The sequence below is a fragment of the Polypterus senegalus genome, chromosome 8 (genome assembly GCF_016835505.1).
Source record: "Polypterus senegalus isolate Bchr_013 chromosome 8, ASM1683550v1, whole genome shotgun sequence".
Classification (NCBI taxonomy): domain Eukaryota; kingdom Metazoa; phylum Chordata; class Cladistia; order Polypteriformes; family Polypteridae; genus Polypterus; species Polypterus senegalus.
In genome coordinates, this window is record NC_053161.1 from 161,235,737 (window position 1) to 161,250,441 (window position 14,705).

Sequence of the window (14,705 nt, forward strand, 5' to 3'; positions counted from 1 at the left end):
CAGTCAAGTTTCTCTACACCAAACTTACTCATCCATTTTTTACTTTTTTTTTTTTTATATATAGACCTTGCTTTGTGCACTGGTGTGCAGTCATATTGGAACAGGAAGGGGCAAAACCAAAACTGATCCCACAAAGTTGGGAGCATGAGATTGTCCAAAATGGCTTTGTATGCTGGAGCATTATGGGTTCCTTTCAGTGGAACTAAGGGGCCATGCCCCAACCCCACACCATAATCCCCCCTCAACCAAACTTTACACTTGGCACAATGCAGTCAGGTAATTGCCGTTCTTCTGGCTAAATTTGTCCATTGGATTGCGGGATTTGTCACTCCAGAGGACACGTCTGCACTGTTCTAGAGTCCAGTGGCAGTGGGCTTTACACCACTGCATTTGATGCTTTGCATTGCACTTGGTGATGTAAGGCTTGAATGCAGCTGCTCAGCCATGGAAACCCATTCCATGAAGCTCTCCCTCTCTATGCTGCACTGTTCTTGAGCTTTTGGAGGTCTGTAGCTATGGACTCTGCAGAAAGTTGGTGACTTCTGCACACCTCAGCATGCGCGGTACCCGCTATGTGATTTTATGTGGCCAACCATTTTGTGGCTGACTTGCTGTTGTTCCCAAATGCTTCCACTTTGTTATAATACCACTAACGGTTGACCATGGAAAATTTTGTAGTGAGGGAATTTCACTAATGGACTTATAGCACAGGTGGCATCCTATAACGGTACCATGCTTGAACTCGCTGAGCTCCTGAGAGTGACCCAATGTTTGTAGGGGCAGTCTACAGGCCGAGGTGCTGGAGTTTATACACCTGTGGCCATGGAAGTGATTGAAACACCCGTGTTCAATAATTTGGAGGGGGTCCCAATACTTTAAGCAATATAGTGTGCGTGTCACACACTATATCACACAATATCACACACATACATATATACACTTTATATTATAAGGCTCCACCCACATAGAAGTGAAAAAGGACAGTGAGGAGAGCCCGGCCTATACCCCCACCCATTAAGCTTCCCCTGCAATCTCTGTCTCAGATTTGTGCAAATAAAATCACTCCTGAAAGCAAACAGATTCTTAGCATGATGAGCGAAGTTGCAAAATCAACCAGAATGTTCAAGCAAATTCTAGAAAAAAGCACGATCTAAATCCATTAAGTAGTTCTCGTGAAAAGCAGACAAACAGACGTTGGATTTTATTTAGATAGATAGATCTCAATTCCAAGGTACAAGTTGTATCTCTGTTTTTATCTTGCTTTGCCTTTTTTTAAACTTTTTATGTAGCACTTTGAGATTTACTACTAATGTAAAGTGCCCTATAAATAAAGTGCATTACAGTGATCCCTCGCTATATCGCGCTTCGACTTTTGCGGCTTCACTATATCGCGGATTTTAAATGTAAGCATATCTAAATATATATCACAGATTTTTCGCTGGTTCGCAGATTTCTGCAGACAATGCGTCTTAATTTATGGTACATGCTTCCTCAGTTAATTTGCCCAGTTGATTTCATACAAGGGACGCTATTTCAAGATGGCTGAGAAGCTACTCAATCAGAGCACATATTACATATTAAATAAAACTCCTCAATGATATACGATATGCTTCCTGTGCGGCGCTTTGCATACTTGAAAGCCCAAACAGCACGTATTGATTTTTGATTGTTTGCTTTTCTCTGTCTCTGTCTCTCTCTGACATTCTCTGCTCCTGACGGAGGGGGTGTGAGCAGAGGGGCTGTTTACACAGAGGCTCTTTGCCTAGAGGATGCGGACGCTCCTATAAAAAATGCTGAAATAATACCTTCACGTTGCCGACTTCCTTGTAGCTGCTTTGTCCGGCGGTGCCTCGCATACTTAAAAGCCCAAAAAGAGAAGTTATAAAAGCAAAATTATGAAATTAATGTTTCACATAAAACCTCTCCTTACTTTTATTGTTTAAATTTATATTTAAACATAGTAATGGTGATGTGCTCATAGACAAAGGACATATTTTGTCTTTCAGCATTTTCCACGTCTTCTTCTTTTGCACTAAATAACTGTAATCAAATCAGTGTGTTAAGCTGAATAAAAGTGGAGAAGGGAGAGTCTTAGTTTAGTTATGTTTGAATTTATTTTAACACCTTTTCCAAGTCTCTTACAATACTTCTTAATTTCACAATTTGTATTTCCCAGGTGTTCAGCGCAATGGTAGCTTCTCTGCATCTCAGACCTCTCTTCAGTCTGCATCACAGAAGACAACACAGATTCAAGGTATGAAGCAATCAACATCTAAATCCAAGAGTTTGAAAGCCACTTCTTTCCAGAATTATTCTCTGCCTGTTGTGGTACTTACAAGGATGGATGTAATTAACAATAAACTACAGGTGCAAAATGAAAATTCAACATCCTTGACTGTCTTACAAGAGCAGAGGACAAGTTTTAATTGCAAACCTAAACACAAAGATAAGCTGACTGCTACAAAACAAAAGCAGTACAATTGTTCTGAATGTGGAAAACAATTTTCTAGGAAATGGCATCTTCAGACACACACAAGAACTCACACTGGGGAGAAGCCGTACCAGTGTTCTGAATGTGGCAAACGATTCTCTCGCAGTAACAGTCTTCTAACTCACACGCGAATTCACACTGGAGAGAAGCCATATTGCTGTTCTGAGTGTGGTAAACAATTCTCTGACAAGAGGCAATTTCAGAGACACACTAGAATTCACACTGGGGAGAAGCCATACTCTTGTTCAGAATGTGGGAAACGATTCTCAAGTAGTAGCAGTCTTCAGGCTCACAAAAGACATCACACTGGAGAGAAACCTTACAGTTGCTCAGAATGTGGGAAGCACTTCTCTTGCAGCAGCAGTCTGAAAACACACACAAGAATTCACACTGGAGAGAAGCCTTATTTGTGTAAAGATTGTGGTAAACAATTCTCTGACAACAGACCATTTCAGAGACACACAAGAATTCACACTGGAGAGAAGCCATATAGCTGTTTAGAATGTGGCAAACGATTCTCTAATAGTACAAATCTTCAGACCCACAGAAGAATTCACACAGGAGAGAAGCCATATTGCTGTTCAGAATGTGGCAAACAATTTTCACAATTAAGCAATTTTCAGGATCACTCAAGAATTCACACAGGAGCAAAGCCATATCGTTGTTCTGAATGTGGCAAAGGATTTGCCACCTGTGGGCATCTCCAAAGCCACAAAAGAATTCACGCTAATGAGAAACCTTATTCTTGTAATGAATGTGGCAAACGATTTTCTGATAGGAGCACTTTTAACAAACACATAAAAATTCACAGCGGAAAGAAGTCTTTTTTATGTGTTGCATGTGGCAAAGGATTTTTTACCAGAAGCCAACTTCAGACACACACACGAATTCACACTGGAGAGAAGCCATACTGCTGTTCTAAATGTAGTAAACGATTCTCCACCAGCAGCATTCTTCGTTGCCATACACGAAGTCACAACGGAGAGAAGCCTCATTCCTGTTCGGAGTGTGGCAAAGGATTCTCTGACAAAAGAAGTCTTCAGAACCATGCAAGAGTTCATACTGGAAAGCAAGAAGACAAATGACTAATTACTGGACATCTATATGGAAGAGTTTTCAGGTCCTTATTTGATTAAAGGTTAATTTATTTTACTGAAGTGCAGAATGACAAGTAGCAAACTGAATTATGAAAAGAGCTCAGAGGTTAATGAGAAATGGAATCACAAGAAGTACATGTCAGTCATGATATAGCACAGAAACACTGTAGTGTTGCCACAATACTGGCTGAATCATGATCTTAAATATTAAAGTAAGGAGATGAATATTCTAATGAGAATCTTTTTCACAGTGCAATCCAGGCTTAGTTCTTGTTTTTCAACCAGGACAAGTTGACCCCCAGTTAACCCTGAAGTGGTAAGTGGGCAAAAAGATAGAATGATTGCTAGAGCTTTACTTCCACTGTCTTTATTCCTGGCACTGCACCCACCATGGTCAGGGAAACACTTCGCCCTCACGAAGTCCCCATTCATTGGTGGATGATCTAAACTTGTACAGCTCCTGCATTAGACAACTAGCAGAACTTCATGAATTTGTTGTCTGAACTTTCCACCAAAAAAATAACAAAACTGTGACTATTTAAAAAAGGAGAGCAAAACCGACATAAGGATGAATAAACTCAGCCTATCAGCTAAACTGGGGCACAGTGTAATTAAGTAAAAGCATCTAAACTTTGTCAAAGTGTTCAGTTCTTGTAGTCTGAAAAAAATTCTAAAAGGTAACTAACTATAGCATTCAAAACCTCAGATGTAAAAGATATGTAAAACACTTTAGAAATTCATGAAGTATAGCAGTAGTTACCTGGTGGACATAAATTTGTCAAAGAAAATGAAAACCAAAGAAAAAATACAAAGCTTGAAAATTGATGTTACAGCGGATTGTTTCCTTAATTTGAAGATATTTGTTATGGTGCGATCGGGTTTAAATCTTCCTTCAATTTTATATGAATTTTTCTTGTGAAATATTTTATTTTTCCATAAAGTGTGTGTGTTCACTTCCTTAACTCATTGTGCTGTTCTCATTTTAAATTTTACTGTTTTCTATGATCTGTGGTGGGCTGGCGCCCAGCCTGGGGTTCGTTTCCTGCTTTGTGCCCTGTGTTGACTGGGATTGGCTCCAGCAGACCCCCATGACCCTGTAGTTAGGGTATAGCAGGTTGGATAATGGATGGATGGATGGATGTATTCTATGTTGACAGAACTATCATGATATTGGCTTTTTAATTTTAAGCACAATCCGCTCTAAATTGCTAAGGCTGGTATTGTGTAATTGACATTTTGTAGGACAGACCAAGAATGAAGGACAGTGGTGTGCTGCTCACGTCCAACTTATGGTTTAGCTCTGAAAAGTATATCATAGGTCTGAGTCGATCGTTTCAAAGTTATTTCTTCATAGTCATTGTCGACGTTCATTTTATACATGAAATGAGGTTACAAAGTGAAGTAGGTTTTATAGCTATAAAACAAAATTAACTAGCCTGCTCTGGTTCTTTAAAATAGAGCTTAATGAGGCTGGGCTCCAAACAACTTACCACATTCATTTACTTTCAAGGTTTCAGTTTAAGAGAAATTTCCTTACACATTTCTGAGGCCTGCTGGTGGCAACAAAACAAAATTGGAAGCAATACATTTTATCAGATTCTTTGTACTAGGGGTTTCTTGAGATACGTTTCCTGCTCTCTGATCTTCTCAAAAGGAGTTCTGACATTTTCTACCAATCGACAGTTTTCCTACGCCTCTACGTGTATTTTTGTCCTGTTTGCTCAATTCTGTTTCATCAACAGTTACCTCCTGCCATGACTCGGCACACTTCTCTGCACACCATCACTTATTCCAAGTGCCTGATACAACAGCAGAGCAGGTAACATCTGATTTGAGCACACATCAGCCAGCAAACTACGAGAACTGTGTGCGACTCAAAACATCAGACAGCAGCTCATATATAGAGATTTCTTTTTCTTTTTCCATGCATACTCAATTTTTATATGCAATACTGGCACACATACTGATTTCACCTGCAGACAAAATGGTTTAATGGCAGATGCTCATTCAAATTATCCACACATTCATTTTCTTAACCTGCTTAGCCAGTGCAGGGTTATGGGGCAGCTGGAGCCATTCCAGTAATCACTGGGCAAGAATTACACGAGGGCAGGGTACCAGTCCATCACCGGGTGAACACGAACACACACACACACAGTAGGTCCAATTTAACAATGCCAGTTCACCTTTGTAAGTGTTGGAGGAAACCCAGAAAGAAAACCACAGGGAGAACATACAAACTACACATAAAGAGGACTTGGGCACCACTAACACCCCACACTCTTCTCATATTTTTCCCCCTAAAACAGAATCCCATACACCAGCGTTTATCAACCTTTAAGTAAATGCGACCCGAGTTTTCATAACAGTTTTAATCGCCCAAAACATTTTTTTGAAATGTAGATGGATATTTTATTATACCTGCTTAACTTTTATCGACATTTATCTAACCCTATATTTATTGTTCTAGTATCAGAATGTAGTTTAGGTTAATTTGTTTTGGTTTCAACAGATTTTTTTTTTTCATATTTTTGATTCTTGTTTTCTTTTTCTCACATCTTTGTGCCCCCCTTTTTGTTACTTCGTGCCCCCCTAGGGGGGCCCGCCCCACAGGTTGAGAACCACTGCCATACACAGTCAAGCTTCACTTTGCATTGGCCCTGCTGGCTACATCTTTGGTGCAATCTAATACTGTATGTATATCAGAACCCAACAAAGAAAACCAACTCTTTAGTGTCACATTTTTCATACGTTGTTGTTTCTGCCTTGACTCCATTTTTCAGCATTGTGCTCTTCACCCGTGACTTGCTCCTTCCACTCTGTGCTACCATCTTTATTCTCCATGTTCATACTTGTATGTACTAATTACACCAAGTTGTGTGAAATGCATTGTAATGACATTCCCAATGATTTTATATATGGCTTTACTTAACTGTACTCATGAACTGCACACACTTTGTGTGTGTGTGTGTGTGTATATATATATATATATATATATATATATACACATATACACACACACACACACACACACACACTAGCCATGTGCGCCTAACTACGTTGCGCGTGTTAAAGTTGTCTGTGAAGGGCTCCCTGTTTAAACGCGGCTGCCAGTCGTGAACTGGCCCTTCGTCGCACAGCATTATGATTTTTAATAAGAGAAACAAAATTATAAAAGAAAACCCTTGGATATTTATTTGATAGGAACGGCCTACTAGGAATCACTGTCCAAATCATAATTATGTGGTGGTGTAGGAGCATTTCTGTTTCTGTCCGTTCACAGTCCGTCTCGTTTTCAGTACGCTGTCGTTTCCTCTCATGATGTCTTCTCTCCAATCTTGCAGGTTGCTTTGTGGCAATCCAAAGAGTAAGGCAATATACACGGAGCAATGGTTATAAAAGGGGGACACATAGGTATCCAGGCTCTTTAAAGCATAAATAGGGATGACTTCACTGACATGTGAGCAAGCCACGGTACAACTGTGAGACGCGCAGCACTTGCCAGCTACAACGTAACAATAATAATATCCGGCACGTGCTGTTACATTGTCATTCATTTTTCCCACTCTCTTTCTTTCATTCATATGTTACGTAGGCACGTACCTTTTTATCTTCGGCAATCTCATTCTGTAACCAGGCCTCCGGAGCTAATCAGCGTAACACTGTCCACCACCCCTTTCGTTATTCTGGCACATTGTTGACATCCGTGAGTAACAACAACGTACTAAACTGGAAGGTGGTCTACGCATGCGTGGAATTCGCGGACAGCAAAGATCAAGATCTAAATGAAGATCTCTTTAGTTAATTTAAAGCACAACAATTTGTTTAGTTTGAATGTCTGTGTTTTGAGGTGTGACTGGCGTACTACAGTCTTCAGTAGTATAAGCCTGGAGGAGATTCTTAATGCAATGCCTATGTTTTAGCTGTCTCTCTACTGCCATCTAGTGCTTCTTCTAATTCATTCGCAGACACACAAAGATCAAGATCCAAATGAAAATTATATATAGAGATAGTAAAAAAAACAAACTAAATACATTACATACATACACACACACACACACACACACACACACACATATATATATTTTTTATTGTCACAGATGTGCACTTAGGAAGCAGCCAGCAAGCCCTAAGGTGAATGATACTACAAGGGATAAAGGGTTGATTGAATGTACTAATGGCTCTCTTTCATCAACAGAACAAAAGATGATAAACCATAACTCACCATCCATATTTCCGGTCACTCAAAATGGCTTCCACTCAATAATCCCAGCTCTGTACTCCAGCGATGACATCACTTCTGGTTCTCCTGAGGCGACGTCCCTTACAGCCTGCCCTAATAACGTCACTTTCTGGTCCTCAATGATGACGTCATTTCTGTCCACCTGCTTGGACGGAATATATATATATATATATATATATATATATATATATATATATATATATATATATATATATATATATATATATATATATATATATATATATATATATATATATATATAAATAAATCAAAGCCTTGAGAGGTTTGAAAAACCAAGGTCACCTTCTTGTCAATACCAAGTTCATAATGCCAATCAATATTCAGCTTTACATACTTTGTGTTGGGTCACATGCACATATAATAAATAAATTAAAATAATAATAATAATGATGATAATGGAGAATGAAAAAGATTGATAATGCTATGGAGTCAAACCACAACAAAATATACCAGCTATCAGATTTTTATAGTGTGTGCTGAACTTTTTGTTAATGCACAATTGTAATTAGTATGTTTCACGGTTTCTTCTCTGTAGACATTTGCTGAGGCCTGCAATATTTCTATGACACGTGACTGAAATAACCGGAGTACCGACTGTCTTGTTTTCACATCCTGTGCAAAATGAAGTGACGCCGAGGCGATTTTTTAAATATGCAGGGGAACTTTTATTTTAAACAGGTCTTGCATCCAAGGCCTCCGTGCTCTATACTGAACTCTTAACTAAAAAAAAGATCCATTTTTCTGGTGCTTTCCTTATGACATAGGTGCCTAAAAAATACCTGATGATACATTTCAATGACATATCTTAAAACAAAACGGTGCATATACATATTAACATTTTGTTAACACATAAATAGAACGCTGACTGTCACTTTAGATTTGTGTCTTCATCACACAAAGTGAAAAACGTAGTGAGTGACAGTAAATGTGTCATTGTTCAGTTATTATTATTTAGCCGTCTACAGTACAGATGCAGCAATTCTCTCATTGCCAGTGACATTCAATAATGTCAGTCATAACAGCAACAACAAAAGAGTTTTTTTGAGGTGAAATGGAAATGCAAGAGGAAATCACACTCCAGGGGCTAAAGGTTGCTGTGGAAGTTTAATTAATAAATAAATGAGCAGAGAAGTGAAGCACACAGCCGGGCTCCTTTCAATCAACATGGATACACGGATTTACAATACAAGACATGGATCAATACTCAGTAGCACTCCTGGCTTGACAACTGGATGCATTTAGTAAGTATCAAGACTTTTGATTTTGCATTGTAAAATGCAACAAGAGGCTAGATATTGTTTAGAAAAACACAATATTTTATGGCAAATTAATACAGACTATGATTGTGAACAAATCACTTCAACTTGAAATAACAGATTTAAAAAACGAAACGATGCATCTTGCTTATAAGTGTATATTCTGTTTTTTGTTTGTTTTTTTTTTTTTCATTTTGATTGTCACTTTCCTAATCCTTCTATATTAGTTTTTGTTCTTGATTTTATCACAGGGAACATTTTTATTTTCATGTTATTCATTGCAGTGTGTACTTTTTTCATTTAGCTACAGTGATGTGTCTTTGAAATAGTTACTCTTGAGGGGCAGCATGTTCATTAAAACAGAATAGATTTGACCTGGAACAAAACTAACTGAGAGGAACATTTAGCTTGTCGTATTTTTTTTTTTTTTTTATGTACCTGTCCATCCCAACAATATCTGTATGCAAAGCCTTAGCCGACACCAAATGGAGATCCTGCAGTCCATCACAGGTCACAACCATATGCATTCTGTTACAAAGGGCCCGTATGGAGGCTCCAGGAATCACAGGAGAAAAACGCGTGCAAAAGCACACCCAGATTCCGATATCTGTGCCTAGCCAGGCATAAAACAAGGCGAACGGGAAATTCTCTTTTAAAGATATTTAAAGAGAATAAAAGTTATGAAATTGAGTACTGGGAAAACAAAACAAAACAAAAGGTACCCAGCTCTTTGTTCGGCAAAATGCTGGGAGGCGCTTTGGCTTAGAAATGTACCGCTGCTTCAGCGGAGCGAGGCGCCTGTAGTGCTATGGGAGCCTACAAGACTTCACACGGTGCCCGTTTCCAATGCTAATCTAATACAGGAGAAAGTTGGGTGAAATGACACATTTTTTGGGTAACTAAATGTAACATTATTTTCTTGCCTGATGAAGGGGACTTAGCTCCCTCGAAAGCTTGCATATTGTAATCTATTTAGTTCGCCAATAAAAGGAGTCATGTCACCCTACTTTCTCCTGTAGCCTATCAATCTATGGCTAATACGGTACAACACTCCACTGCTAATGCTAAACTAAGAAAAAGTTGTGAAGCGTTTAGTTTACCGCGGAACATACAGAGAACCCTGAATGTTAACCTAAGCAGATGTTTCGCCAAAGAGGTATGAACTTACCTTCAGTATGTAGTTGCGGAGCGGCCAAGCGTGCCAGCAAGGCTGCCTATAATGATGGACTGCTCGATACTGAAATGCCGAGCTTTAGAAGCGCCGCTTCTATGCATTTTTTTTTTAACGTACCCGTCACGTGATCCCGGGACGCGCTTGCGTCTTTACGTCACTGGCATCTTATTGGTCAGAAGCGCCATTGGTCAGTTAGTTCGCTGATCTTCTGTGTAAAAGCAGTGGCCACACTCCCATCGCGCAAGGTTCCGACATGAGTTTGGATTTTACGGTTCCCCAGGTGGGATTTGCGCAAAAATAAAGACATTTAATAAAGCGGTTATGTATATCTGTAAGTTAATAAATGTTTTTTTTAAAGAGACGTTATGTAGTACTAGGGTGCTGTAATGTAGTGAGAAATCAAGCAAAATGACACGTTTTATTGGCTAACTAAGAAGATTACAGTATGCAAGCTTTCGGGGCAATTCATGCCCCTTCTTCAGGCGAGATGTAATAGAGCAGTGGTTCTCAAACTGTGGGGTGGGGAGGCGCGAAGATGTGAAAAAAAGAAAACAAGAATAAAAAATATGAAAAAAACATCTATTGAAATCCTAACAAATTAACTTAAACTACATTCTAATACTAGGAAAATAAATATAGAGTTGAGAGTGTATTTTGGTATATAAGAGAGATTCGTTAGTAGGAAACGGTTCATCTAATAACTTCAAGTCCATCCACCCATCCATTATCGAACCAGCTATATCCTAACTACAGGGTCACGGGGGTCTGCTGGAGCCAATCCCAGCCAACACAGGGCGCAAGTCAGGAAACAAACCCTGGGCAGGGCGCCAGCCCACCGCAGGGCACACCCACACACCAAGGACAATTTAGAATCACCAGTGCACCTAACCTGCATGTCTTTGGATTGTGGGAGGAAACACACGCAGACATGGGGAGAACATGCAAACTCCACACAGGGAGGACCCAGGAAGTGAATCCGGAGCTCCTAACTGCAAGGCAGCAGTGCTACCCACTGTGCCACCGTGCCGCCATGTAAAAAGTCTTTTTGATATTTATCCAATTATGTGTCTAAAACATCAATATGTAAACAGACATCTCCACCAAATGTTCCAATGGACCAAGACTACAAGAAGGAACATTGAAAGTCCCTCTTGGATAAAATGTAAGAACCTCCTTTTAACTCTCATGACAGTGTAAGAAACGCATGGCTATCCATGCCTTAATGTCCTCCAAACAATCTAATAACATTTTTACCTAACTATTATTGTTGCGGTTAAGAGGCAAGTGAATTTGGGTATTGTCTACATAGCAGTGAAAAAAAAAAAAATACTGCATTTCCTTAAAATGGACCCTAAGGGGAGAATATATAAAGAAAAGAGGACAGGACCCAAAGTTGAACCCTGGGGAATGCCACAAACAAACAGTGCCGAAGACGATGTACAATCACCGATAACAACAACAGCATTTATTTCTATAGCACGTTTTAATACAAAAAGCTGTAGCTCAAAGTGCTTTACATGATGAAGAAAGAAAGAAGAAAAAATATAAAAATAAGATTAGGCAATACTAAGTAACAAAGAATAAAGTAAGATCTGATGGCCATGGAGGACAGAAAAAAAAAAAACTCCAGGGGGCCGGAGAAAAAAAAAAATCTGCAGGGGTTCTGAGGCAACGAGACCACCCAGCTCCCACTAGGCCTTCTACCTAACATAAATGACCTCAATCAGTCCCGGAAGAACCTGACGATGCTGGTCATGTAGACCTCTGGCTCTTAATCCGTCAATGTAAGGACATCACGGTGCTTTGGTCAGGTGGTGGGGTTGCAGATCGACACCACAGAAAACCGGAAAAAGAACAGAAGAGAAAGTAGGGGTTACTGTTTACTGTTTCTTGTTGGTAGAAATTGGTTGAAATGTATTCAGGTTAGTTTATTGAAATGGAAACTCTGAGTTTGAGGTTTGATGGCAATGCAAAGTTGTGATTTGTAGCAATAAATCAACTTTGTTTAAATTCCAATTGAGTCATCTGTATGACATAACTGAATACCAGTACTGGTGCTGTAAAACAGAGACCCCCGTTCAGAGTCTTGAACATTTATTCTCAGTGTTCAGTGTTTGCTTTTCCATACCAATGTAGAAATTGTCTGCTTTGTGATGATGCAGGTTGGCTCCATCCTCCTGTCTGCCTTTGGGAGCCCCTTGAACCCGCCACCCTCAGTAACATAACCAAGGATGAGCCGGACAGATGAGGACACACACATACAGTGAGGGGTAGGAGCAAAAGTGAACAGTGCTTTAATTGAAGATCCAAAACAAACAAGCGGTCAAAGAAATAGTGCACTGCTCCTTCCATAAATATTTAAATAATCCAGAAATCCATGTGCAGGTTAAAAAGCCATTAAATAAATATGTATAAAAATGAGGTTAAAATATTGCAGGAAGCTGTCCTTTAAAGTCCATGAGGCCTGGTGCATCCCTTTAAAGCTGACATCCTATTCGGGTCTCGCGCCACGGAGAGATGTCAGCCAATCCCATGATGCTCCAGCTTTTCTGTTTTGTAGTCAATGTAGAAATGACAAAAGTAAGTTTGGAAAATTTTTATTTGACTGTAGTAGACAGATAGACAGAACTTTATTTGTCTCCAGGGGGAAATTTCACTTTTTACAGAAGCTCTTCAAGTAAATGAATACATAAAGAGATAAATAAATAAATAAACCACACTTTGATCTGAACACACACCAGAATGACTATAAAGCAAGAAAATTAAAAAAAAATAAATAAAAAGAAAAGGTTTGGCTTGACGGGTGGCACGGTGGCGCAGTGGTAGCGCTGCTGCCTCGCAGTTAGGAGATCCGGGTTCGCTAGATAGATAGATAGATAGATAGATAGATAGATAGATAGATAGATAGATAGATAGATAGATAGATAGATAGATAGATAGATAGATAGATAAACAAGTATATGTTTTTAACTGTGTCCACCTTTACAAGCCTCTGCCAATTTCTTTGAATAGTAAAATTGCACATAAAACAGGGTCCTCCCTGCGTGCAGTTTGCATGTTCTCCCTGTGTCTGCGTGGGTTTCCTCCGGGTGCTCCAGTTTCCTCCCACAGTCCAAAGACATGCAGGTTAGGTGTATTGGCGATCCTAAATTGGCCCTAGTGTGTGCTTGGTGTTTGTGTGTGTCCTGCGGTGGGTTGGCACCCTGCCCAGGATTGGTTCCTGCCTTGTGCCCTGTGTTGGCTGGGATTGGCTCCGGCAGACCCCCGTGACCCTGTATTCGGATTCAGCGGGTTGGAAAATGGATGGATGGATGGATGGTTTGGCTTGACTATTCCAGTCCCAGTGAGGCGCTATACAAACATATTGGAGCCCCCACAGAGTTTCTTGACCCACTTTTGCTGAAAAAATTGTTGTCTGAAAGTCCTCAGTGTTTGTGTGTCACAGCAAGAATGTGCAGCATTATTCATAATGGCACTCAGTTTTGTTTTAATTCTATCATCTTCTATGACCTCCATGGTGTACACAGTGCATCCTATAACTGAGTTTGCCCTTTTAATTAGCTTGTTGATTTGGTGGGCATCTCCTGAAGTGATGTTACCAGCCCAGCACACCACACTGGCCATCACAGAGTTTTTAAGTTGTGAAGGATGTCACTTCTCACATAAAGAAAAAGAGCCTGCTCTGCCCTTTCTTGTATACAGTTGTGCTTGAAAGTTTGTGAACCCTTTAGAATTTTCTATATTTCTGCATAAACATCATCAGATTTTTACTGAAGTCCTAAAAGTAAATAAAGAGAAACCAGTTAAACAAATGAGACAAAAATATTATACTTGGTCATTTATTTATTGAGGAAAATGATCGAATATTACATATTTGTGAGTGGCAAAAGTATGTGAACCTTTGCTTTCAGTATCTGGTGTGACCCCCCTTTGCAGTAATAACTTCAACTAAACGTTTCCGGTAACTTCTGATCATTCCTGCACACCGGCTTGGAGGAATTTCAGCCCATTCCTCTGTAAAGAACAGCTTCAACTCTGGGATGTTGGTGGGTTTCCTCACATTAACTGCTCGCTTCAGGTCCTTCCACAACATTTCGATTGGATTAAGGTCAGGACTTTGACTTGGCCATTCCAAAACATTAACTTTATTCTTCTTTAACCATTCTTTGTTAGAACAACTTGTGTGCTTAGGGTCGTTGTCTTGCTGCATGACCCACCTTCTCTTGAGATTCAGTTCATGGACAGATGTCCGGACATTTTCCTTTAGAATTCTCTGATATAATTCAGAATTCACTGTTCCATCAGTGAAGTCAAGCCGTCCTGGCCCAGATGCAGCAAAACAGGCCCAAACCATGATACTACCACCACCATGTTTCACAGATGGGATAAGGTTCTTATGTTGGAATGCAGTGTTTTCCTTTCT

General features: G+C 39.7%; 1 protein-coding gene and 1 long non-coding RNA gene across 2 annotated transcripts in view; one reads left to right on the forward strand and one right to left on the reverse strand.

Moving 5' to 3' along the window:
- LOC120533370 (oocyte zinc finger protein XlCOF6-like) overlaps positions 1–4,577 on the forward strand; it is a 39,552-nt gene extending 34,975 nt beyond the window's left edge. Inside the window, exon 4 of the mRNA XM_039760223.1 lies at positions 2,468–4,577. Coding sequence (XP_039616157.1) covers positions 2,468–3,576 — 1,109 coding nt within the window. The 3' untranslated portion in view covers positions 3,577–4,577. The remainder of the gene's footprint in view (positions 1–2,467) is intronic.
- Positions 3,296–10,369, reverse strand: LOC120533377. The gene is made up of 3 exons (XR_005634481.1): positions 10,277–10,369; positions 7,814–7,973; positions 3,296–3,553 (listed from the first exon to the last, which is right to left on the reverse strand). It is a non-coding gene; the product is annotated as an uncharacterized LOC120533377 (long non-coding RNA).
- Between the last annotated feature and the right edge of the window lie 4,336 nt (positions 10,370–14,705).